This window comes from Penicillium paradoxum (assembly GCF_028828445.1).
Source record: "Penicillium paradoxum strain IBT 22861 chromosome Unknown utg000003l_segment0_segment0, whole genome shotgun sequence".
Lineage (NCBI taxonomy): Eukaryota > Fungi > Ascomycota > Eurotiomycetes > Eurotiales > Aspergillaceae > Penicillium > Penicillium paradoxum.
The window spans coordinates 4,895,193-4,921,035 of record NW_026643181.1 but is presented as its reverse complement, the minus strand read 5'-3'; the positions used below and the strand labels follow the sequence as shown (position 1 = coordinate 4,921,035).

Genomic DNA, 25,843 nt, shown 5'->3' with positions numbered 1-25,843 from the left:
AAAAAGCAGAAAAGCAAGAATTTAACATGACATGGTAAGGAGGTACAGCGTTGTCAAGGGACACATTCAAGACGTAGACGTCGGGGGAGATGGAAGTTGGGAAACTTGGACATTGGGGATGTTGGAGAGATAGCATAGCTAGGATTACGGATGGGAATTCGGGGGGAGGAGGGGGGGAATTGGAAGAAAGCCGACTCCAGAGCCATGTTCATTGAACTTGGAAAAATTTTGGGTCGAGTGGAACGAATATGGCAATGGATTCGGGGGGGTTGGAGGGGGTGGAGGGGACCGAGGAGAGTTTAGGACTCTTGATTAAACGTACTGGGACAACCATCTGATGCCCTCGCCGTATCCTGCAGGAAAATTAGTTTTGTTCGAATTTGTATTCGGAGTTGTATTTTTGATGTCTCGGATGTCATAGAACTTACCCTGTCTCATAACAACACTGCACATGAAGACCTCGATAGGCCGGATACCCTCGAGAGGAACCTTGCCCTTGCCGGTGGTCTGGTAGAGACCAAGCTGGTGGCGGAGCTCATCCTCGCTGACGGCATCGGGGTGGTCGATCTTGTTTCCGAGAACGAGGAAGGGGACCTTAGCGAGCTCCTCCATGGCGAGCAGAGCGTCGAGCTCGGCCTTGGATTCGGGGAAGCGCTCGTAATCCTTGGCGTCAACCAGGAAGACAATGCCGCTAACTTCGGGGAAGTAGTCCTTCCAGAGACGACGAGCTGGATGGGGATAATCGTTAGCTACGTTCGATTCACGAATTGCGGGTTGTGATATTGATACTCCGCGCAAGTTGGCGATGCAGTATCACAACTCCGTCAGGAGCTTCACTCACCCTGCTGGTGACCACCGAGATCGAAGGTCGTGAAGCGGTTGTTACCGATAGCCAGCTCCTCGGAGGTAGGGTGTGCGGTGGGTTGGAGGACGGCGACACGATCGTTCTAACAGATTCCCCTTGATCAGCGAAGCTCATAACAATACCCAATAACCATGTCCCTCTGTGCAGTTTCCAACCCCCAAGCCTCTGTGCAGCTGCGCCACCGAATCCCAGACTCTTGCAAATGGCAGAAATGGAAAAAAAAAGGGGATCCGAGGTTCTCCCAGATTCAACAACAGCTCCTAACTCACCTTCAACATGTGCAGCAGTGTCGTCTTGCCGGCATTATCGAGACCGAGGAAAAGAAGCTTGGCATGCTTATTGAGGAGACCCAGCGAGGCCAAAACATCGTAGACTATAGAGCAGAGAAACAAGATCAGCAAATTGAACCTCAACCTTCGAACCGCACATCGATCACAAGCACCCGGAGCCGCGGCACAATCGTCGCATGATGCGGTGAACGATACGAAACAGATCCCGCACCAGCGCAGTCTACCAGCAAGGACAGATATACAGAGAAACATCTCCCTCGCTGTATGCTCAAGACCAGCTCCAGACCGTAGCCGCAGGTACTCGGTAGTTGGTATCGGGATGGTACTTACACCAGTTGACGATCCACATGGTGAAGGGCCGGCGTCAGGAATTAATGGATAGTAGAGAGGTGGCAGAACAAAGATCACAGAAAAGAATCAGTGACAAGCTGATTGGGGAAAGGTGGATGGTCGGGGGTGGAGGAAATAGAAGCAAAGAAGACAGGTTTGATGTTGTTTTCGGGGATCGGGTGAGTCGGTGCCTTAGGCATGAAGACGGAATCGTCGCGCGGTGATCAGGTACGATTGATTGTGTGATTTGGGCTGGCTTGGGTATGTACACGGTGTCAACGTGGACTTTGGCTTATATCGGTGTAGAATCCATGAAATTGGTTGGGAGGATTCATCAGAATTGCATCTTGCTCTCTCCTGTGGGTTCTCCGTGGCAAAGACCTATGCTGTACTCGCCACTAAAATTGCTCAATGTTTACTGTCGGTGGAAAAAGGTATCTAGAATATTTCATATTCACTCTCATCAAACTGATGGATCTCTTTATTCACAATGCAGAAAAGCCAGATAGGGGGTATATGCACCGCAACCATGCAACGAAAACGAAGCGACCTCCAGCAAGTCCATACAGGACCGCAGTATAGGAAAGAGGGAAAAGAAAGAATATAGATATACTTCCAACAGAAAATGCAAAGAAAGAGCCACCTCCGTGTAGGATTATAAGAAAAGGGTTGAAGAAGGGATAAGGGTAGAAAGGGAAAAAAAACCATTCATGTGAAGAACACAAGGTCGGCTAAGTATGTGTAAGAAAGCGAAAGGCACTCGGATCGCTAACCGAGCAGGGTAAGACAGGAAACCCCCAGGCCAAATAAAAAAAAGGTAACAAGAAAAGTATGTACAGGTCAAAAACGGGAGGGGTGGAACTTCTTCCATTATACAAGTTCCATAGGGATGCTCAAACGGATAGGACGAGCTGGGCGTCTTGACCGACGCCGTAAGCTCTGCACCTCTCAGCAACTTCGAGGCCAAGCTCCTTCATCCGTTCGGCTCCATGGCCAGGAATAGGCCGTTTGCCCATCTGCTCTTTGGCAGCTTTGCGGCAGTGTTGGCGCCAGAACTTCTCTTTGCGTTTCTGGCGTTTCTTCTCGAGCCCCTCGACAATGTCGACGGGGCCACGAGTGTGTAGTTCACGGGTACGTGAGTGTTCGCGCTCTGGCGACTCGGAGATACCTTGCCATCTGTGGTCCTTATCAAGACCAGTAAAGAAAGGGTTGGGTACGCGAGGAAGCGACTTGGTACGGACGAGGGGTCGGCGCTGTACCAGGTGGCTGATGTTGAGACCTTCAGGGGATTCGACAAGGGGCATATCCTCAGTGAATTCCCATTTAGGGGGAATCGGTGACTTGGCTCTCATGCGTGGGGGTGGGGACTTGAGACGCTTGGGAGAGATGCGGCCAGCGCGACGGGGTGGTGGAGACATCAGACGTTTAGGGGAGTGGCGGGGAGAGTGCTTGCGGGCCTCGCCCTCTTGCCGTCCTCGAGAGTATTCATCGTGCTGACCTACGCCAGGGGACATATCGGAAAGCTCTTGCTCGGATGGTTCAAGGTCTTCGTCGTCCTCCGGATCGCTGGTGGGGAAACTGGGGTCGATGTCCTGAGGAATGAGAATCTCCTTTGCGCGGCGCCGCTCTTCGAGACACGATTTGTAGGCAACTTCGAGTGGTCGATCCTCGTCGAGAGTTCCACACACAAAATCGGTGCTATCAGGAAGGTTCGGAGTCCGCGGGCGGATCTTGATACTTTTAGAATTCTTGGAAGGGCGACGACCGCTGAGCCTTTGTACGGGGGCGGGAAGCCAGCACAAGTGATCATCCGTCATGGAGTCAAAGGATGTGTTTGAGGCGCGGCGTTCCATTACGGAGGGACGTGTATCGATAGTCTGACTGGTAGATTCTGAAACAGCGTTTGACGAACCCCAAAATTCGTAATCGGAACCATCCTCATCACTCTCATCTGACTCTGCAAAGCCAGCCTCGTTGTCTGATTCATTGCCGTCGTCTGAAGAGAAGTCATGCACGGTCGAGTCGTCATCAGCGAGATCTTCCATATCTTCTTCCTCCTCCAAGGCCTCTTCTTCCGCCTGTTCACCAAGCCGGCGAATGGCCATCTCCTTCTTCATACAGTCGTTCAAGGTGATCTTCTCCGTGTAGTCAGTCTCCTTAGTCACCCACTCATCGTCTTCATCCATAGAACTAGCAAATTCATGGAACCGAGTAGCTTCGGATTCCTCGAACTTGCCCAGTCCGCTAGTCGGGACGCCCTTGCGGTCTGTAGAAACGGAGCTAGCCACTTCCTTCGCCATCTGCTTGGAAGATTCCTTCAAAGGGGGAGAGGGTCTGCGAGCAACAGGTGCAGGGGAACCACGGCATCGCGGCCGAATTGGAGATTTGCGTGTGGGGGATCGCTGTCTCTCGCAAGCGGTGTCTCGTCCAGGACACACAAATGTGAGAGTGCTTTGGCGCTTAATTGGTTGGATCGGGGCTTCTTCCGCAGGAGGCATTACCAGTGCGTGGACTTTGGGCTTTGGGAGCTCTTGTGATTCCGAGGGTGATACGGGAGATCTGATCTCATTCTTATCATCGGTCTTACGACCACAAGCGAAGCTGATGCATCGCTTGCGGCCAAGGCCAACCTCCACACTAGTCTCGCTGGGGTCGGCCGTTTGCACTTTAGGGGCCACAGTCTTCTTCGCCATCGATGCGTTATTCATCATTTGTGAGGGTAAAGGCGGGCTGGCGGTGTCTGACAATGACGGACTTGTAAGACCACCGTCACTGGTGAGCTCGGCAGTCGAGATGCCACTGAGGTTGCTGTGAGGGTAGGATCGGTACATGTAGGATTCATAGTGGGAGGAGTGAGGTTCGGTGGGGGACATCTCCGGGCTGCTCTTCAACGCGCGAGTCAGCAGGGATTCCTTGCGGTCCACTGCCGGCCTCGGAAGGACGATCTGATCGGAATTCATCGTGGTGGCGTGCATGAGGTGTTCGGGAAGTTCATCAGAGTCCTCGGCCAAAGCAGCGTCGTCTTGAATATGCTTCGTAGACGAGTTGGGCGATAAGAGCATCCTTAGCAGGTTATGTAACGAAAACGTTCTTTCCATGCCACGAGACTGGGCCATGGTTCAAAGGGAAAATGAATTTTGAGGTAAAGGTCCAGAGCGGAGAAAGGAGGATGAGGGTTGAGGCAAGTGGCGTGGGGTCGATTCGAAGGCGAGAAGAGGATAGGATGTTGCGTGAAAGACAGAACGAGGTCCTTCATTCAACAGGTGCTTTCTTGATATCGAAGCAAAATTGATCGACCGTGGTGGTAGAACAAGATGTCCCAGGCGAGGACTATTGTCATGATATGTAACGCATGGCTAGTGTAGGGGGCTTATCGAGACGAATGAGGTGCAATTCGCCAAGATCGATAATTGTTCCTAAGAATGGCAACTCAATGTTGAGGAGCTGGCGGACTAGATCTCTGGAATACCTCCGGTATTGAAGGCCCGTGCTTGTGAAGGTATCGAGGTCAGAAGAGAGGAATGTCAAGAATGTTCAAGAAATGAAAAATGGAAGAGTGGAGTGAGTGAAAAGAGAAGGGGAAGGGTTGGGAGGATGACAATAATAAGAGAGAATCGAAAGATTCATAGAAAGGTGCAGGGGTTTCCGATGGTCTTGGAGGGGGCAGAGTGGGAGTGACGATACGGCAGTCCGGCACTGTCGTTTTGGGTTTAGTTCTTTTTCTTTTTTTTTTTGACTTTTTTTTTCACTTTTTTTTCACTTTTTTCACTTTCTTTTTTGCTTCTTTGGGTTCTTTGGGTTTTTCCGTGTTTGTGACCGCCGTCCTGTAATTTTGCTCATTTCATGTAATTTTTGGAGATCAGTGCTGACCACCTTGCACCTTGCCACTGCCACGCTGGTTCTCCACTGGGCATGGTTCCTGCGCTACTGTGCCATGCTAGTCCGAAGTACGGAGGACGGAGGACGGAGTATACGAAGTATGTGTTCGAGTGCTTTTGGAGGTAATATGACTAAATTGAATCCTTTTTCCAAGGTTGAATGATTCAATTTCAGCCATACGTGACTAATAGACGCTTTGTGTCCTCAATGCACAAAGCCAAGGTTCCCTGCTCTCAATCCAAGTGGACCGTGATGACCATTGTCTGTTGAGCAGGTCGCGGGTTGGCTATGAGGCATTTTGTGATGGAACTAAACCCCTTCAGGGACCAATGTTGGATCCTCAAATTCAACCCTAACCCACTCGCTTTCGCCAACGCGGCGGTGAATCTCAACTCTGCCTGAACGTGAACAGAGCCCTCGTTCACCGTACAATTTGGATGTCCAACATGATGTACATAGCAGGTTGCAACAGGCTGTGCTCTGACACCTCGAAACCTTGGAAAGGGTATGTATGGAGTATTGGTATGGTCATGTCCCCCGTGCGAGCACCAGTTATAGTGCAACCCGACGGTATGGGAAATACCCTTCCCCGATTGGAGTGCCTGAACGCGAATGACCCGTCTTGGCCGAACTTGCCCTAAAGCTCCCTGGGTAACGAGGACGGGTAAATTGGAGGATGAAACTGTAAACGCGCCGTACGCGCTCGGTCTCTGCTTTCTGGCTTGCACTGTCCTCTGTATCCCAATAGGGCTCTGGGTTGGCGCCGAGAGAGTCATACCTGAATGCTTGGTATCGATGTCGCTGCCCTCTTGATGCGGCAAGTCCTCGCTTCTCTGACGTAAAGTTACATTATGTAGACTACCACTATAGGTATCCTATTCACTGGGCACCGAATCTGAACACTGAAACCTCCCATGACTCGTCCGGAGCTTTTCGGATAGGGGTCATATACCACATAACTTGTGCACTTATACCCTGTCCAGCACGCCTAGTATACATACCACACCAAGTACTCCATACAGGGTACAAAGTGGTATCCACCGGCATCCGAGCTGCACCTCGAAAGGGAGTCTTGGCTCTGCTTCTTCCCGGCAGATCACTCTTGGTATACAGTGATGTACTCCGTACATAAAGATAGTACATGGTACATGCTGGACACGATTGAATTGGTCAATAGAATGGAATAACCTCATTGGCTCCGATGAGAATGCCAAGCCCCCCCAAAGGCAGTCATATTATCCAGGGATGCCAAGCTCATCCTTTGCCCAGCACGGTCTTAAATTTCTCCAAATTTAGCCAACTGCCTCTCGTCATGGAGAGGCGGAGCGATCAGGATCGTCAAGTTGGGCATACAATCGATCTACCCATGTACAACAGCACTCCGAACAATGATTTGTTTCAGGCATCTTTGGTGCGCTCCACTAATTCACCGAATCCAAGATGCATAACCCCAAGACATACTCCATAACATCCCTCAGATCCCTCATCCATTGACCCGATGACCCCAAAAAGCACACAACGTGCAGCAGAGCTTACGAAGACACAAAGAACAGCGGTCAGCCGCGATCGGGATCAGCCCTAGTGTGCAGGCTGCTGACTGGTTCGCAAAAACCGGATAATAAAAAGCAAAACCCGGGAATTTCAGCCAAAAGATCCACGAGGTCACTCGTATGGCTTCCGGAAATATGCACAACTGCAGCCACCCCCCTCTTCTGGAGAAGGTGTAGCCTTGAAATCCCCGTTCAGATCGCGACAAGCTTCGCGAATCCGAGGGCGATCCTCCCCCCACACTCCATCCAACAGGCATACCCCCCTGTAGACAGAACACAAGCTCAGTGGATTACTGTGCTCTCGAGCCGGTGACACCAAGCATGGTGAGAGCGGTCGAGTTTGGAATTGTGGAAGAAGCTTGTTGGCAACGCGACTGGCTTGTGCAGCCATTGAGCTCATCTCGGGCTTTGAATGCATTCCCGTTGTGCTGTTTACGTTTCCTCAGATTAGGGATTACGTTTTACCTAGAGATAGGCTTACGTAGAACAATGGCTATGACGAAAATCGTAGTCGAGGGGGGCGATTCGCTCGTGTTTTGGTTTATCCAAATGAGGATGCAGGCGTAAAGTCCACCATTGGAATTCAAGATCGCACCCGAAGTACAGCTCACTCGATACCCAGTATACAGGGGATACGGGGAGTGACCCCCCTCAAAAGTCCTTTCATTCCGACAAAAGTTCCCGCGTTGACAGGATCGAGATCGCAGACGGCCCAAAAAGGAACCGCTGGTTTCCTTGGCCACCCCTCACTTGGGGAGGACTCGTTTTCGCCAAAAGAGCAACATGGGAGACAAGCCGCGAAATGCTGGGCGGCAATTGTCGACCACCTGGTTGGGACTTGCGGAATGAGCCAAGAAAAACACCCCCTCCCGATCTCTCCCAAAAAAAAAAAATACTTCTCGTCGAAACAGACTCAATTGTGCGACTGGCCCTAAACGTTGTATAGTGGCTCCATGGCTGAATGTGGGAACGGTAGCAATGCGTGTACGGAGTCCTCCAGGGAACAACAAAGTGCGCACTAATGGGTAGCGCTGTGTTCGTGGCATGATGGACGCAATATTCTCCGCTCAAGCATCGTGGCAGTCATTCAATTGACGATTCGGAACCGATCTGACCCGCTCGATGGCAATTACCCCGAGCGCCTCCAAGTGGACATTCCCGGATAGGAAATGCTGTATACATACAACATACACAGTGCAATAAGGTGTGAACTGTGCATGTGGGGGTCCGGACTCCGGACGCAGGTTGGCACGAGCGGGATCTCTCGAGTGTTGTACGGAGTAGATTTCCTCAATCTAGGTACTAAAAGGTGAAGCGCGATTGACTACTGTATAATAATACACCCCATATACCACCAGGATCGTTGACCGGGAACACAACCGGAAGTGGAGAGAAGCGATGAAAGAGATTGGGCCGCTGCAAGCTGCAATGCATCATGCGAGCGCGATAAGCAGGCTGGGAAGAAAAGGGACGGCTGGTTAAATGAGAAGACCCGATACCTGTACGAAATACGGAATACTTGCCATACGGAATACAGTGCTATGTATGAGGCATTTTCAACCGTTCCTCCACTGGGACTACTGCAATGCGCCAGATGCAGTTACAACGGTTTGTACTATTGTAAGAGCCAAGACAATTGGTGACAGCGGCTGTCCTCGGGATTCGTGTTGTTTCCATGGCTTCGTACTTTGACTTTGCATATTCCTATAGGGTATGCTCGAAAATATATTGTCGATCTTGGCTGTTGTTCATTTGAGTCTGTTGCCGGTCCGGGAAGAGAGCCACTTGCCCAGCTGTCTTGGTCCTGGTGCAGACATCTACCCGTGAACACGTCGAGATATTTTGTTTTTTTTCCTTTTCGAGGACAAAGGAGATCCCCCGAGACGTTTCACGCATTAAGGACCATGCACAGCAACTAACGTGTAGATCATCATCTCAATGGTTGGTCTGTGCAGGATACTCCGATCCTCCCATCGAGTGTATTAGGGTCCCCCGATACCCCAGCTATTCAGCATCACATCAAAGAATCGACTGCCCAAGTTGGGGTCCGATCAATGGTCGACAAATGCCAAGTCCACCCCAATACCTCCCTGGAATGACGCGACACAATCAAATCCATGAAGCAGATCTCCCCGAACCGGAACGTGACAGCCTGAAGCGCCATCCCATGACCCTCTCGCCAAGATAAATCTGGGGATTCACCAAGTTCTCTTCGGAAGGACTGGGAGATCAGCCAGATCAATGATCTACCAGGCAGTGCACAGTGTAAGGAGACGGTGATACCCTGGACTGGGCCTCACCGTCGGAATGCTTGGCGACAGCGCGTGGTGAAGTCAACCGCCAAGATCTAGGCATTGGAGTCTTGAGAATGCGCCCGGCACGGAGTACGGAGTACAGGCTGGAGCTCGGTAGTATCCTGGGCAGTGATGAGTACGGAGTAACAGGTACTCCGTACTCTGTACCTCAGGGGCGAGAATACTCCATACGGGGGAGAGCAAGGGAGGGAGCAGGTCTCCACAAAGGGGGCTCAATGAGTTCTATTTCCAACAACTCCTTTTGAAGAAATCTTGGCACCAGACAATATTGACGATATTGATAACCATTTGGCCCATGATAGGGTTTCCTCTCGATGCCAAGCTCTGTCATACCTTTAGTGATCTCAAAAACGAATGTCTGACGCCTTCTCTAGGCAATAGAATGGGGTTATCGAGGACTCTGTATGGGGGAATGACTTCGCCAAGGGCGATCATGAGATGATCATGCTCACGAGCAGGACTCGAGTCTTGGCGAACACTACTCCGTACTATCTGTGTGCTATTGTATTTGCCAAGCAGTTTCACGGATAGTATGCGTTGAGCCAGGGGGTTGCAGTGTTATTCGGGATTGACGGGGAGTCGGTTCGGTCCGGGGGGTTGAGATGTGTAAGTTGGCTGTTGTAAACCTGCATTGGAAACGGAGTACGCCGTACTCCGTCCTTGGATGCCTCTCGAGTTGCCCTGTATCTTGTACGGAGTGCCTCGTTACACTTCACCGTTAGACACAGGACACAATCAACGCTGTGGCGTCCTGATTCATTTTCAGCACTCAACCATGACCAATATCTGCCTTGGCACACGCCACCTACCAACGCGGCTCTGGTCATTTCCTGCGCTCATCCCTGTCCACGTCAGATGCGAAAATAGATTCTTCACAAGTCCGAGGCACCGGAATACCTGCCCCGACATTCTGACATTTCAAATTCGACGTCCAACGTAAAGGAATACGGAGTACGGAGTACACGCAACACCAAACGTGACAACCCTGGAGGATTTCACATCTTCTGGAAGCGCTTGATACGCGGTGATCGTCAACCCCCTCTCCGCAGATCGAACCGGGCCTAACCATCGACTCCGTACGGAGTGTGCGAACTAGACTTGTGATGGCACGGCCTCAACTATGGGAATCCCGTGCGCAGTTCCTAGCACAGCATCGGATGCGGATAATGATTCCTGGATGAGTTTTGAATTTACGGTCGCAACTAGCAGTCAATGACGACCATTTGATAGTCTCTGTGGCATTCCCAGTTTCAAGTCCACGGTCGCAGTCAGGTTCTCTAAGAAACCCATTGTCGCCCAAACATTGAAATCTCCTATTTCGCAATATTAGGTCCATAGAAACATGTTACCATTTCCAAGATTTACCAAGATTTACCAGGATTTACCAGGATTTACCAGGATTTACCAAGACCTACCTAATTAGTTTACACTCTTACAGCTGAAACTGTGTTCCAGCGACCTTCCAATCTCGTCAACCAAATCTGCCTCGCCCAAGGAAACAGAGCGGCAAAAACGCCGTTTCAGGCAAAATCCCCCAAATCTTTGCTGATCACGGGCTATCGACAACTCCCGATCTACGTAATCAACACAACAAACCTCATTCGCTCTTCTCCAATATGACCAATATGACCAATATGATCGCCCGAGTTAAGCTGGGGCCTTCCGAAGGGGGACCTCCAATAGGCAAGCACAATACGACATTCCAATACCGTGGTCTGTGAACATGAAGGTTGATATCATATTACCCATGCGCTGTGTTTCTATATATCAAATGACGCAGGGACTCGGGCTTCTACGTTAGGCACGTTTCAGAAGCTCATTTGACTCTGGTGGATTGTGACATCATGGAGATGTGCATGTTGATCGCACGTGTGGGCTGGTTGCTATGGTTTCTATTATGACTTTACGCTAGCGGCGCGGTGTTTTCCGAATAGTTCTACATCAAATTAGGTGGTTGGATCTATATTTCTACGTCAATGTTGGTCCTGTACAACGCAGGATCGTTAATATATTAGAGATGTGGATGGCATGGACATGCGGGGATCGGAATTGTCTATTGGTAGCGCGATGTGGGTTTCCATTTGCAGTGGATCTTCATGCGATTAGATGTTTGGGGTGCAGTGGGATGATGTGATATCTGCGTTTGCGGGGATTGTTTAATATGAGATATTGCGTTGATGGGATCATGGGGCAGGATGGTGACGCTTTGGATGTGCGAAAGGAGATCAAAGCATGGGGATTGCTCTCTTCTGATTCGAGGGTTCAGAATGGATGGAATCATTGTTGTAGCCGATATCTTACTTCCTAAACGGGCATTCCGAATTTGGAAATACATGGCCTGGTATGGATCATGAAACTGTTTCGTGTATTTCGTAGACCTAGTTGTATTTCGTTCTGCGGTTCTCAAATGTAAAACAACTCGACGTGTTGTAAAGCATATAGTGGTCTTCGAGACGCCATTCATGTGCCGCCGACTTAACCCTGTCCCAAGGCATGGGACTGTGCAACACGGGTCCATCCCCCTCACAGCCCGGGGGCAAATTCTCCGGAGATGTTCCTATGTCTAAATGGGGTTTTCGTTGAAGTTCGCATCTGTCCTAGATCAACTTGCTTCACTATGGCATATAGTATCAATCACATAAGATATTAATACTGACCATCATGCCTTCGTGGCTAAGGGAGCTATTGTAATAATAGTGGGTTCCCTCTATGAGGCGTATCGCCTTGAACAAGCAGTCTGAGAACGCCATATAGGCATTTTATATGAGCCGACGATATGATTATATTGATAGATAATACAACGAACGAGAGCGTGGGGAATGACTGGATCCTGAAGCTTTGGATGGGTTAGCTATTGTTCAAGCTCTGAGATATAGACTAGACATATGACTACAGCTCAAGATTTCCTGTCCTTGGTGAACATATAATGAAGCGTACATGAGTAAGGCGCTGGGTGATCGGGCCAGTGGTCTAGCTGGCGACAGGGCGCTACAACAGCGACATGGCGCCGCTTGACTTATGTCTGGCCCTCCCCGTGTATGAGTATTGCATCTTTTTTTTTTGGTTGTGCGTTCGTTTCCAGCTGCATGTTGGTTTTTATTTTTCTATCGTCACCACAAGAGGATGTTGGCAATGTTTGCCCTCATGGAGGCCTACCGTATATGGCTATCACTATCCGCAGCAGTGGAAGAAATCATCACCACTGATAATCCAGAGCATGATGTGTAGAATAGAGTCGAGATAGACTAAGCCCCAGCATGACGTGAGGCTGAATACAAGCCTGGCGATGCACAAAGATGAATTTTGGCCCCCAGGATCATCTCGACATTCCGTCGACTCAATTTGACCAGAGTGAGCCACCCATAGAGACAATAACTGCTCCAGCACATCGGCTTATTTGGACATATTGAGCATGAATACTCCGTACGGAGTACAAGGTTGGAAGTCGTTGAGAGTCATCAACCTGAGGCCGCCACATATCCACGCTTACTCCTTGACAGATGCCTGCTGCACCCCCTCCTCTCTCAGCCTCATTCGAGCACCCCAATTCCGATACATCTTCCTTTCCCGCATGAGAAGCTATGAAGTACAGCCCAAGTTCTCCCCAGTCATTCGCCCTCTCTTATGTTTCCAATTCCCGCTTCCACCGCTCCTTCACATTTGACTCCCCTACAGCTCATGGCCCCCTGAACGTGACCTACGGCGAGTATGGTCGCAAGCCCATTGAGCACGGCCATACCCCGACTCTTCTCTTAATGCCGGGCATGTTTTCATCCCGGTACATTGGAGTATGTCTTCACGCAATGGCCGAGAAATGGGGTGTGCACCTTGTGGTTGTTGACCGGTAAATGCAACCTAGCTACAATTCATAACCCACGAACTAATCCCAGCAGTCCCGGAATGGGCAATTCCACCGACGTGCCGCTGGCGCAGCGGGTGTCCGTCTGGGTTGAAACAGTCCCACGACTTTTGGCACACCTAGGCATCCAGCACGTAGCGTTGGCATCGCATAGTGCTGGGACTATCTATCTGCTGAATACCTTGTATTGTTGTCGGGATATCTTGCATCCTGAAAAACCAATGGTCTCGCTTCTAGGTAAGTTGCACTTCCTACATAATATCCTGACATCTCTCCATCTGTGGTTGCATTGGGGCCATGCGTAAGCTTGAATCTGACAATATGCCAGCGCCGTGGGTCGATCCCGCCATATCGGGGATTACATCCATGAAAATGGCGCAATACATCCCCACCCCAGCCTTCAAGTTATGGCACCACATCCCGCGCCTTTTCCTTGTGCAGGATGGGTCTGTCACAGCGTCCAGCGGAGCAATGATTACCAAGCTTTCTGCTATGGTTTCGACCAAGAGCAGTGAATACCAGACTCAGAACCGGGGGTATATAGCACAGAACTACGGATTGAGCCCGGAGCAGCAGAAGGAGATAGACTCTTCGATGATGCAGTTCATGTTCCAGGAGAATACTGTCGGGTCTAACAGTGAGGCGCTGCAGTGTCTACGGAAAGAACCTAACACGTGGGGCAAATGTGAGGATTATGAGGTCTTTGTGAAAGAGTTGGCAGAGCGCGAAGGAGGACGAGCAGGTGTGCCGTTGAAAGTACGGGTCTTCTTTGCTGAGTCTGATAGCATGATTGGCGTGAAGGGACAGGCTTATATTGAGAAGTGTTGGCATCAGAGAGGCGATGGGGATTCGAGAAGTGTGATCGAATTCGATTCAAGAGTAGTGTCTAGCACTGATCATGATAGTTTGATGCAGTCCGCAGAGGCATGGGAGAGTATCTTCAAAGAAATCCCAGGTGCAGAGGATAACACGTTAAGTTAGGGATAGAGTTGGCTTTATGGCCGCCTGACAGAGCAGCATTCTCTTGATGGAAATCGAATAGTCAATATGAGAACTTTATGTATATATTGACTAGATCTTGGACACCGCAAGACATGCCAGTAGATATAGCACAGTATAGATCATGATTTCAGAGATATTACAAACGGCCCAAAACTTATCAAGTCAACAAACACGATGGTATTCGGGAGCTAGATACAATGTATACACTGATGTACAGGGAAGGACAATACCAATTCAAAAATCACAACCTAGCCCTTCATCTCCATTGACCAGCATCCTCCACTCCCTTCGCTACCCTCTTTGTACCATCCTCCAGTCCCGTACTCGCACTCCCAAGCGCATTCCCAATCGACTCGCCCGCACTTCCCGTAGCGCCAGTGATGGTATCACCAATACCTCGCCCAGCAGTTCCCGTCACTCCACCGACCGTGCGAGTAACACCGCCGACAGTGTTGCCCAGTGTGGAAGTAACGAATTTGGCAGCTCCAGTAGCGCCTTTATCTTGGTTGCTTTCAAACGGCATTGTGGATGTGTGAATGTGTGTAGAATATTCAAGTGGACTGAAAGAGATCCTTGCGAGTTTCGCGCTCAATATAGTGAGAGGAAGATATAGTAAATGATAATGTGTTCAATAACGAAAAAGGGTGAAGCAGGACGGTTGATATATGGGGGCGTGCGCCGCTATGACATCATTGTTTGTGTGCGTCGGTGGCACTGGGGTATAGAGTGGTTAATATGAAATCAGCCAATTAAGCAATGGATGAGGCGAGACATGCGAGTCGAGACTTGAGGCAGTTGGCCACTTCTTCTGAATGGAATTTCTAGAATGGTTAGGAATTCGCCATTTGCTGAATTCCAGACACCTGCTCGGCCATGCAACATTGGGTGGGAAACGCCACGATGTATGCTTTTTGCTTCTCCTTTCTGGCCTTGCAAGCTTAGAAGAAAAAGTGAAAAGCTCGAGGGTAGTCTCTTAGTTATTTGCGCAATAGTTGGGAGGCGATGCTATATTGAGCGGTTTGGAACGTAGAATATTGAGATGAATATAGTGCCAATTTCTCGCCTATCTGTATTGAACTAGTCCATATTCTGGGCGTTTGCGATGCGCCTAATAATAGTAGGAGAGTTGACGCGATTCGTGTTGGATTTAGAAGCGACCTTCCTGTTTTTGTCCTGGGAGGCAGGGGGTCCCCGTTAATCCTGAGATAGTCACGCGCTAGATCAAGATCATTGGAGAATCTTGCACGAGGTTCGGGCTTTGGGGACTTTCCGGGGCTGTGAGAGAGAAATGCGTCAGATAGCACCGTACATTTCTACGCTGGTAGGAATGCTCAGCCGCTCGATCAAGCAGCTACACGTCCGTACAACAATCTCGGAGTGGCGCAGTCAGAGCGATGAGAAAGTTGATGCCTTGGACGTGATGAAGGCCTGGTCCAATATGGAGTATTCTCCAAGCAGCAATGTCGGCGGGCGAGGGCATGGGGCCAAAACTTTGAGCCACATGTTCGACTGAAGATGATGGTGCTCGAGCTACTTTAGCGCTGGCCCCCAATTTCAGTGACGTGACACCCTATATCAAGGGTTTTAGGGATGGATCTTGGCCACACTGCATGCCTTTCAAGCTCTGTGGGCTTTTGCCGTGAGCAGAATCAGAAGCCCTTGAGGCTCCATAGCGGACTCTTGGTATAAGAATACATCAGTTGAGGCCGTGGAGGAAATCAGTCCACAGGAGTTGTGATAGAGTGGAAGCATCTCGCTCGCAGGCCGGGATGCTAGACATCCGTTGCGGCTAATCACACTTTGAGGAGTGCAACAAGTAACTGACCGGGACAGAATCAATTCATCTTAGTGTCTGCGCTTTAGACACCATGGTGCGATAGTTACATTGACTGGAATCGATATCCCACATTGGAGAGGCCATACGAAGTAGATCGAACCTGATGACGTGGATATTCGGATATCGTCGCAAAATCACCGGCGACACGAATGGCAATTGATTGTGCCAAATCGGCTTTGATATTGGTGGCTTGCTTGGCTTGAAGCCCAGAGATCTGCATGGTTCTCTTGGTACAAACGCCATGGAGTTTTCCACAGGTTCATTGTTCTGAATGGAGTCAGGGCTTTAGATAGGCCTCTGGGGTATCTCAAGTGGAGAGGAACATATCCCAGACCCAAACCCGTCACTCGATACTGTTCAACACATTCTGCTTCTTGACAGTTTCGTCTCTTGCCCGACAGTCTCCAGGTTGTCCCCGCAAACCCCGCAGTCTGCTGTAACGTCTTCATGTTGCACTCGCGTGCTTGCCGAGCCGAATGCCGTGGGGATTTAATATCGACCGATCGACAACGTGGTACCTGAGCAGGGTCGTTATCCCTGTCTTCGCCATCACATTCAGCAGTCGACACCAGACCATGGTAGCCAAGCATCGCTTCCAGCGGTGGGCATTATGTCGCGAGAGAACAAGTGGAAGGGAGAGTGATGAACTGCCAAGATCCCTTCCTATCTTGGCTCTGCAGTGTTGATATACCGACCCTTGCCGTTCGAACTGATCGTCACTGCGCACTTGCTCTCGCGAACAATACCACCTGAAAGCACTACCATCCGAGCAAGCTGTCATCCGATATGTAGATATGCTGTGAGACTTGTCCTCTCGTACGGAGTATATCCTATTTGGGATCTTATCTGGTCCAAATGACTGCTGTCCACATATGCAGTTGTATACATGCATGAAACATCTGAATCAAAATGCTGCATATGGCCCCATTCTGTGAAGCAGGAATGAATCAAATCCAATTAAACCATTGGAGATGATCTTCCATCTACCATCATGATGTAACCGCTCAGAACACATCTGTCAACAAACGCGTCTGAGGTTGCAAGCCCCCACCTACCTTCAGTAGAGGTGTATATAAGTGCCATGTCCCTTGAAGAAATTGAATCCTCGTCCTATGCTCAATCCCCCTCGCAACATGTACATTCGGGCTTTTGTTGCTGCTCTTTGCCTTCTTGGGCCAGCCAATGCGGCGCCCACTGCCTACACTGGTCTTGCTGCCCGTGATGACCAGACCCCTACAGTGTGGCCCCCTCCCCAAGAGATCTCGCTAGCAGGCAATAAGGTCTCACTCGATGGCGATGTCACCATCGTAACCGGCAAGGCCAAGGACGAGGCCACGATTAACGCAGTCAAAGCGGTCGTGACTGCCGCCGGTGGCAATGCCGCCGTCTCGTCTGAGTCCACCGGCAGCGGCACGCAGATCTTCATCGGAACCATAGGGGAAAATGCCGCCGGAGCTGCCGCTGCCAAAGCTCTCACTGGAAAGTCTGCAGATGGTCTCGATCCCGATGGCTACGTCCTCGCGGCTGGTAACTATGAAGACAAGCCGAGCATTGTCCTCAATGGCGTGGACGATCGTGGCACGTTCTACGCGGTACAGACTCTTCGCCAACTTCTCGATGGCAGCCAAGTTCCAGGTATCAAAGTGCGCGACTGGCCGCTCATGTCTATCCGCGGGTCGATCGAGGGCTTCTACGGCGTCCCCTGGTCTCACCAGGCACGTCTCGACCAGTATGCCTTCTACGCAAAGCACAAGATGAACACCTACATCTACACGCCTAAGGATGACCCGCTTCTCCGCTCCAAGTGGCGCACTGAATACACCGGCGAGGCGCTTTCCGAACTCCAGGAGCTCGTTGACACTGCAAATGCCAACCATGTCGACTTCACCTTTGCTCTTTCGCCCGGCCTGGACCTTTGCTACTCGTCCGATGACGATTTCACCGCTACCACAGCCAAGCTTGATCAGATTCGCGACCTTGGTGTCCACAGCTTCTATATTGCTCTCGATGATATTGGTCTCGAGTTCCACTGCGACTCAGACAAGAATAAGTGGGCTGACACTGGCGATTCGAGCAACATCGCCGAGGCCCAGACCTACTACCTGAACCGTGTTCAAAGCGAGTGGATTGAAGCGAACAACCTCGACAATCTCGAGACCGTCCCAACCAACTACGCCGGCAGCTCCTCAGACCCCTACAAGAAGAAATTCGGCACCACCCTGAACAAGAACATCCGCGTCCAGTGGACCGGCGAAGGAATCTTCAGCGACGAAATCACCGTCGAAAGCGTCCAAACCGCCGACACCACCTACAACACCGACAACCTATTCATTTGGGACAACTTCCCCGTCAACGATGCCGATCGTGATCGCCTGTTCCTCAACCCACTAACCGGCCGCGCCGCCGAGCTCTACAAAGACATTCTCGGCTTCACCACGAACCCAATGCAACAATCCTACGCATCCATGCTCTCCCTCGCCAACTACGCCGACTACACCTGGAACGGACCAGCCTACAACGCGGACGACTCAACCGCCGCAATCCTGAAAGAGCTCGCCGGCAACGACAAGAAAGTGCAAGACGCGCTCGACGCCTTCGTCGACCTCCACCAGAACTGGCCCTACCGCAACCCAGCAGTCAACTCCCCCAAGATCGACGCCGACATCAAAGCCTTCTGGGCCGCGCGCAAAGACTCCAGCGACGGCGCCCAGCCACTCAGCGACCGTCTCAAGCTCCTCGCCACCGTACCGGACGTACTCCCCGGTATGGCTATGAAGGGCTTCGCCAATGATGTTGCTCCCTGGGCGGATGTCGTGATGCAGTGGGCTACTGCGTGCCAGCATTTGATCACCATGTTGGAGGCGATTGATGGTGGGGATACAGCGAAGGCGGATAGCGAGTATAAGAGTGCGGAGGAGTGGATTGAGAAGACGAAGGCGAAGACTGTTGATGATCGGGATAGTTCGGGTACGGATATTCCTGACTCGATTGTTCCGGCTGTTGGCGGTGATGCGTTTACCAAGTTCCTTTCTGATGCTAAGGCTGTGAAGGATGGGCAGTAGATGGGGATTGGTGGCGCGATTGTTAATAAGGAGATGGACGCGTAATAGTGTATAGAGAGTATAACATACACGATTAACAAGGATTTGATTGGTACAAACCTGTTGTAGGAATTGTAGCTTGGGATATATTCAGCACTACAGGTATCTGCACCGCATGGGTCTGCTTGATGATGCCTAAAATAGGAGATATCTAGAGCCATCCTTGATTCACAGGACCATGATAAATCAGTGAAATAAAAGCATTAGATAGGAAAGAATGACATGGTATGAAACAATCTTTTGTCTGTCATTTCAAAAACTCTGCTAAGGAACTATGTAAACTCAACAATGCCTTGCAGGTGAATCAAAGCGCCGATTATCATTAGCATAAACAAAAGGACAGAATGGGGGTCGAACTTGGAAAATTAGCCTTGAATGCGTTTCAGGCAAGGTCGTTTGTGAGAAGAATCATGGCGAGAACGCTGTGGGGGGTATCATTAAACATAAGAAAAACGGGGGTCAAAAGAATGGATCCTTCAAAGGCGCCGAATCCCTCGGCGGCCACAACTCTTGCGAACAGGGGTTCGCTGAGCAGCAGATTGGCATCGGGGCTTCTGTTTTGTGTGTTTCACCTGTTCAATCTGCTGCGGCTGTTCCATCTGCTCCATCTGCTCGGCCTCCTGTCGCAGCTTGCGGACCTTGACCATACGCCACCATCGAGTAATCACCTCACATGCCCATTCTGTCTTGACTTTGGCAATGGCGGAGGCACGCACATGATCATTCCGTCGTTGCGCATATGATCGCCAAGCACGCTGAATGACGACAGCAGACAAAGTCCGCTTCGCGCGAGAGATCCGAGAATCGCGAGCGGGTGTATCTCTCACTTGCTTTTGAGGAACCCTGACGATATTGCCCCTCGTTTCACCCAGAGCCACTCGACCCGGCACTTTGCAAGTCTCCTTGGTCTTGCTCGTCGCCGGCTTTCTGGGAGTAGCATTTTGCACGACTCGACGCGTCATTCCGGGCACCAGCGGGGGATCATCGGATTTGTTCTTTCCCTTGGCCTCGGTGGGTCTGCCGGGAGGAATGTTCTCTTTACCTCCCCCTCTACCAGGGACATCGATTGTTGTGACACCCGGTTGGGGAGGATTCAATGTTTGTTGGAGCGGAGCTCGTCGGGGAGACCCTGTCAACGGCATTCGTAGCTGGCGTCTAGTAGACTGTGCCTTTGGGCTCGTGAACTCGGTAGGTTGAGAGATCTGTGACATGACGTCTGTTTGTTGATTGGATGGACTGAAGAGACGCACGAAAACAGTGGCAGTGGATGCGTGGGAAGAACTGAATCCGGTACCACGTTTTGTAGCCGCCTGTCTCGTCGAGCAGGGTGTCCGGGCTCCTTCTAGAAACACAGGCATTGGGTCGAGGCTTCCCAACAAGAACGGGGATTTCATCTTGGTGGCTCTGGGGAAAGAACGACGGGGATGTCGCCACTGGAAGTTGTGCCAACAAGCGGTGAAGTCAATCAAGGGATCAGCTCTGGTGCGGGGAAGATGGGCGAGACTCGATCTTATGTGTCAACTGTTGAAGAATCACGATATATATGTCACACATGTAGATCTACGATCGCGTCTGCAACAGCGGGCTTGAGACGGTGTTTACGGCTATCGCCATAGCGACCATCGGGGGAATCGCGTCTGATTGGCGGAAGGGGGGATGTGCAGCTTGCCTCTCCGCCTTTTAAGTGATGCATATATAGTACGGAGTATACTACATCGAGATATTCATCTACTAGGAAGAGACTCTGTAGCAAAAGAGATCAATGGTTGATGATTTGATGATTGAAAGCAAGAACTTCGTACAATGATTCATCTCTATAAAATGTTGGATCTGATCTTGTCGACTTTGCTATATTGTGTAGCAGCTAGCTTTCTGCATTTTCACACCTTTCCAATCAACTTTGCAATGCAACGCATATATCTGCAGAAAGATGATGAGGAGCCTTGTTTCTCGCGTCGAAGGAGATTTCCCAGGAAACCAGCAGACATCTTCCCGCACAAGGGAAATAGCTCATTCAGATATCAATATGACAGAAGTCTAAGCTGGACATGAAGGACATGAGTCATGACCTCACCCATTATGTTGATGCCTGATATCACAAGTGCCGGAGAACCTGGAGCCAGCGACATGATCGGTGGGTTGATGACCTCTGTCGGAATTGGAGGCGGGTTCGGTGCTAGAAGCACCAGGGTAACGACCGCAGTGATGAAAGCTGCCACGGCCTCCATCATGACCCTGGTGAGTCCAATTCTCCAGAGATTTGGTATCTCAGACGAGATATCCCGTGGTATCATCACAAGGAAAATTTGCCAGCAAGTGGGGGACAGGAACATGTTATCTGAACGTGGTCTCTCCAACTCCTAAATATGGAGAGCGCCGTGTCTTTTGGTTTCCCCTGTAATTCCTGTTAGCTTATGTTAATGGTAAACTTGTCGATTATGAATACCAAGTCAACGATGATAACTTAGAGGTCTTTATCAATCACGTTGCTCATACTTGACTCTATCATCAGTGTCGGTAGGGGTTGAGGATCAGTCCAAATTGGGAAGTTAAATACCTAAAAGATAAGGTCTTTGACACTGGCCACTATGTCCCTTCGCAGGGATGATGCCTCCAAGCCACGCGATATTGAAAAATGAACTTCGTGAAAGGGCATGAAAGAACGGAGAACAGGACAGAACAGATGTAGGGATGTCATATAAGACAACCGAAATAGTGACCAAACCGAGGGACAAATATCATCAGAGACATATTTCGGTCCTTTTGCTTCAACCTCCGTCATTCCTCTTATAGAGACAGTGATATGGTCAACCCTCCGACCCTAAGATACATCATTTGATGTACTGTGCCAGATGAACATCTCAGGCTTGAAGATGAAACTTGTGTATAAAGCCGGGAGGTAGAGATGTATGGCGCATGGTTCTCAATTCACAGCGGTTCCAACAACAGTGGTGTCACCAAGACTTGTCGCACGCTGCTAACTTCGCGCAGATAGAAACCCTCGCATGTCTCTCTTGAAACTGAAGAACAACCACCAGGGCGACGATGGCAAATACGAAGCAGGCACCGACGAACAGGATGCAGGAGGTGGATCGAGTACAAAGGTAACTGCAAGAAATGTGAGGCAGCGTGAACGACTCACGACTCATGTGGAGTCGGAAGTTCTGGTACATCGCTATTGGAACAAAGGTCGATGAGAAAAGCCGCAATGAAGGGGGGCGAGAGACTACTGTTGCAGATTGCGCAAGAAATTCGGCGGCTTGTCGAGCAACAGTCAGTCTTTATCTTTTGCAGTCATTAAATCTCACACCTCTACTGCTTGGAAGTCCTAGAGCCCGATCTGGTCTCGTAAGGCCAGAACACGACTTGCAATAGAAGGCATCCAAGAGGCATATCAAATAGAGACTAGGCTGAAACGAATGAAATAACTCACCTGGGCATAATTGACAACAGTATACAAGATATAATGAGATATGAGGAGAAGGAATCAGGAAGACTGTTTGAGTCCCTTTGATAGCTGAAGCACAGCAGAACAAGAAGGAGTTTAGGATCCACAATGCAGTTAACTAACGATGGATATATAAATAAAGAAAGCCGAACATGTCTTGAAGATTGGAATGATAAATTTATATATAGAATGATTGGGCCCCATATAGGATGGCAAAGTCATCAGGCAAGGCAAAACTAAGCTTTGTTCCCCAAACAACCAAGAAAAGAAGAAGAAGAAGAAGAAGAAGAAGAAGAAATCCATATTCGCTATTGCTGGAAAGGACAGCAACTTTATATCCCTCAAAAGAGCAAACAATGTTTGGTCTACAAATATGGAGCCCTGAACAACCAGGCAGGAACTGAGGCATCTCAAGGTTGCACGGTTACTTACTTTTCTAGTATCTTCTACAGATCACCGGCGTATGGTATCTAGAAAGAATCCAGGAACTAATTACTCATATTGTATCTCGAAAGCGGAAGGTCTGGCAGTGATGATGGCTGAAAGAAAGAGACAGAGGGGCTTACGGGGTCTATCTATGAATGAGGAGACCAAACTCATATCATCATTAATAAAACGACATCGGGTGACTGTTCTAGTTGAGAAGTAGCGGAAAGAGGAGACAGTATGAGCAGCCAGAGCTGTGGCAAGCTCCTGTGAAGGGGTTTCATCGGACAGACATCGAACTCAACTCGCCCGCGGCCAAAGTAGGGCAATCGGAGAGAATTGAAGTACCATATTCGCATTCCACGTTCAATGCCCAAAGCCCAGGAGGGCAGATAACAAGTGCTGTATTCTAAAGTACAAACCACTTTTTCTCTTGTCCTATTTCAGCAGATCCAATCTTTCCCTCCTCGGCCAGTTTTAACAAGACCTGCGCTACGAATGGCCCGGCCATTGCATCCATCGCAGCACCATAGAGGCGTGCAGTAGTCTCCTGGGTCGTCAAAAATACTTTAGCCTTCGGGTTTATCCCAACAAACGCCGATAAAATCCTCCTTTCCCGCGTCTCCCAATGTCTACTGTAGACTGTAATCTTGGCAGGCAGGTCTTTGATCATGGCACCGTGCCCGGGATATCCGATTGCAATGTCCTCAACTTCGGCAGCTTGCTTCATTGTTTGTAGACTTTTCATGTATTTTCTCAGGTCTTCGACAACCACGCTGGTTCCATGCCCAAGCACATTATCGCCTGTGAACATGGCGCCGCAGTCTTCCAAGAGAAAGCACATGTGATCGTGACTATGTCCAGGTGTAAACAAGGCTCGGAGTGTAGCACCTGGAACAGTGAAGGTCTGCCCATCGCGAATGGACTGTTGACCCCGCTCTGGATCGGCTTTGTAAACTGCCGCGCTCAGAGATGGATACTTGGCCAACAGCGCCGAGAGACCACCGGTATGGTCGGGATGCCAGTGAGTTACCAGGACATGAGAGATGCTCAATTGGTGCTGATTGAGGAAGTTGGATAGTGTTGTGAGCCAGATGGGAAATCCCTGTCAACGCGATTCCCTCTTAATATGGAATTATCCAGTTGTCAGAGCCAATACCACTAACCTGTCCCGTGTCTATTAAAATTCTTGTTTGACCACTTCCAACTAGATAAGTATTGGTTCCTTGTAGTTGCATGTCACCAGGGTTTCCCCCGAGGATTCGAACCACCGTATTACTGAGTTTCGTGACCGCGGGGAGGGATGGTAGTTGAGCGTTTCGGGCAGCTAAATAGTCATGCCATCCTGACTGATCCCGTACTTTTTGGGGTGGCATCGTACTTGCTGTGTAACTGGAGAATACACAGTGAAAAAGGTCATAAGAAAGGAAGAAGATGAGAGTGAGATTCCAAGGTCAAAAGTACGATGGGCTCCACTGACATACAGTGAGTCTTACGAACGATCGGCGTGTACGGAAAATAGATCAGAGGTCCGCGAGCTATGTGTCCTTCTAGTTCATTCCTTTGAATTTTCTCCTGAGAACTTACGCCAGGCTGTTTCCAAGCCAATCTGGTACCTGAATCGTTTGGACTGAATATCCCCCACCCAAACATACATGTGGTTGATGCCTTAGGTATATCTATTGACGTCTTTTCTGCAACGACTCTGGACCTGCCTTGCCCATCGACTGAAAAGAACTCATGCAATACTACAGCATGAATTCCAAAGACAGTGGCGGTTTTGATCGTAATCTGATTAAAGATGGGACCGCCCGTCAGCAGCGATGCTCGTTCTAGTCCGCATTTCGATATCTCATATGTTGGGATATTCAGTGAATTTAGGCAAAGCAAAAACTACCTTGGGATTCATTTTGATTTGAAATAGAGCCATAAGGCAGCGACTGGAGGGTTTCCGACCGGAAGAAGATAAGAATACTTGCATGTAGTTTATATTCCTTGCAAACGACTTCAAACTCACGGAGGAAGGCTATAAACCAAGTCTGGACTTCTTTAGGGAAAATCATAGATTTGCCATTGAGCAGAAGGAAAACCACAAACCGTTGATTTGACTCAGTTTTGGTATCTAGTTTCTGTTGGAAACAGCGAGGTTATGTCCAAGATGTAGTTCCCATTAAGCTCTGCTTTAGTTCCTATGTACGATGTTTAGGGAGGCGAGGAAGAACAAATTGTTAGCTGTCAAAGTTACATGTAGATGTTGGGACGTGAGAGAACAGAAAACATCAATTCATAGGTATGGAATAAAGAGAGGAGGTATATTCAGCAAGCATTTTTCCAGGAGCAACGAGGCTTCCTTGCGTTGGCGAGCTAAGAACTAGGGCTTGATGAAGTGTTGACTATGACACAGTGTCAGCTATAGTGAGATGTTGGCTATGCTGAAGTGTCGAAAATCTTTCTCACCAACAACAGGAGGTAGGAAGGGTCTGCTCGTGAAGGAACCATCTCAAAGATAGACGAGTTGACTGGAAAGGAAGAGAATCTTGGGATTCAAGAAAAGAAAGATGTTGCGACATTGGTCGGAAACGATCAACAGACCAAAAGGCCCCTGGCATTAGGCTAACGTGTTTAGCCTAACGCCAAAGGGCTGACAGTTTTACATTCGATATTGTATTTGAGGGACCAAAGCATAGTACCTAGTTCACATTCACACCCAAGGGCACATAATCTTCCACACATCGCAGCTTCCAATCAAACCTCTGCATATCATCATTGCCCCCAACAAGCTTTGTTTCTCAGGCCTTGATACGATATCTACTCAATCAGGTCAACTAATGTGATGACAACTAACTCAGCCGGTATCATAGGAACATGATTTCATAAGACATGACTGCAGGGTATTCAATAAATTTCCTCGTTCCATCTCTATAACATCAACAAAGCCCAA

General features: G+C 49.6%; 8 protein-coding genes across 8 annotated transcripts; 3 read left to right on the top strand and 5 right to left on the bottom strand.

The window, feature by feature from the left end:
- Nucleotides 1–312: 312 nt before the first annotated feature.
- On the bottom strand, nt 313–1,504 carry sar1 (Arf family GTPase SAR1; the record flags this gene model as incomplete). The annotated part of the gene is made up of 5 exons (XM_057174705.1): nt 313–353; nt 429–728; nt 842–947; nt 1,135–1,238; nt 1,486–1,504. 5 exons carry the CDS (start codon nt 1,502–1,504, stop codon nt 313–315), a joined length of 570 nt encoding a protein of 189 aa, XP_057034856.1.
- An 874-nt stretch (nt 1,505–2,378) lies between these two features.
- On the bottom strand, nt 2,379–4,547 carry N7457_003659 (DUF2457 domain-containing protein; the record flags this gene model as incomplete). Its single annotated transcript, XM_057174704.1, has 1 exon — nt 2,379–4,547. One exon carries the CDS (start codon nt 4,545–4,547, stop codon nt 2,379–2,381), a length of 2,169 nt encoding a protein of 722 aa, XP_057034855.1.
- Nucleotides 4,548–12,810: 8,263 nt separating this feature from the next.
- On the top strand, nt 12,811–14,069 carry N7457_003658 (alpha/beta fold hydrolase; the record flags this gene model as incomplete). The annotated part of the gene is made up of 3 exons (XM_057174703.1): nt 12,811–13,073; nt 13,123–13,325; nt 13,417–14,069. The coding sequence occupies 3 exons, from the start codon at nt 12,811–12,813 to the stop codon at nt 14,067–14,069; spliced, it is 1,119 nt and encodes a 372-aa protein (XP_057034854.1).
- A 277-nt stretch (nt 14,070–14,346) lies between these two features.
- Nucleotides 14,347–14,613, bottom strand: N7457_003657 (uncharacterized protein; the record flags this gene model as incomplete). Its single annotated transcript, XM_057174702.1, has 1 exon — nt 14,347–14,613. The coding sequence occupies one exon, from the start codon at nt 14,611–14,613 to the stop codon at nt 14,347–14,349; it is 267 nt and encodes an 88-aa protein (XP_057034853.1).
- A 2,447-nt stretch (nt 14,614–17,060) lies between these two features.
- Nucleotides 17,061–18,989, top strand: N7457_003656 (uncharacterized protein; the record flags this gene model as incomplete). The annotated part of the gene is made up of 1 exon (XM_057174701.1): nt 17,061–18,989. One exon carries the CDS (start codon nt 17,061–17,063, stop codon nt 18,987–18,989), a length of 1,929 nt encoding a protein of 642 aa, XP_057034852.1.
- Nucleotides 18,990–19,504: 515 nt separating this feature from the next.
- sha1 (putative calmodulin-binding protein Sha1) lies at nt 19,505–20,386 on the bottom strand (the record flags this gene model as incomplete). Its single annotated transcript, XM_057174700.1, has 1 exon — nt 19,505–20,386. The coding sequence occupies one exon, from the start codon at nt 20,384–20,386 to the stop codon at nt 19,505–19,507; it is 882 nt and encodes a 293-aa protein (XP_057034851.1).
- Nucleotides 20,387–21,107: 721 nt separating this feature from the next.
- On the top strand, nt 21,108–21,392 carry N7457_003654 (uncharacterized protein; the record flags this gene model as incomplete). Its single annotated transcript, XM_057174699.1, is given in 2 exon segments — nt 21,108–21,266; nt 21,285–21,392. 2 exon segments carry the CDS (start codon nt 21,108–21,110, stop codon nt 21,390–21,392), a joined length of 267 nt encoding a protein of 88 aa, XP_057034850.1.
- A 1,919-nt stretch (nt 21,393–23,311) lies between these two features.
- On the bottom strand, nt 23,312–24,278 carry N7457_003653 (uncharacterized protein; the record flags this gene model as incomplete). Its single annotated transcript, XM_057174698.1, has 2 exons — nt 23,312–24,007; nt 24,069–24,278. 2 exons carry the CDS (start codon nt 24,276–24,278, stop codon nt 23,312–23,314), a joined length of 906 nt encoding a protein of 301 aa, XP_057034849.1.
- Between the last annotated feature and the right edge of the window lie 1,565 nt (nt 24,279–25,843).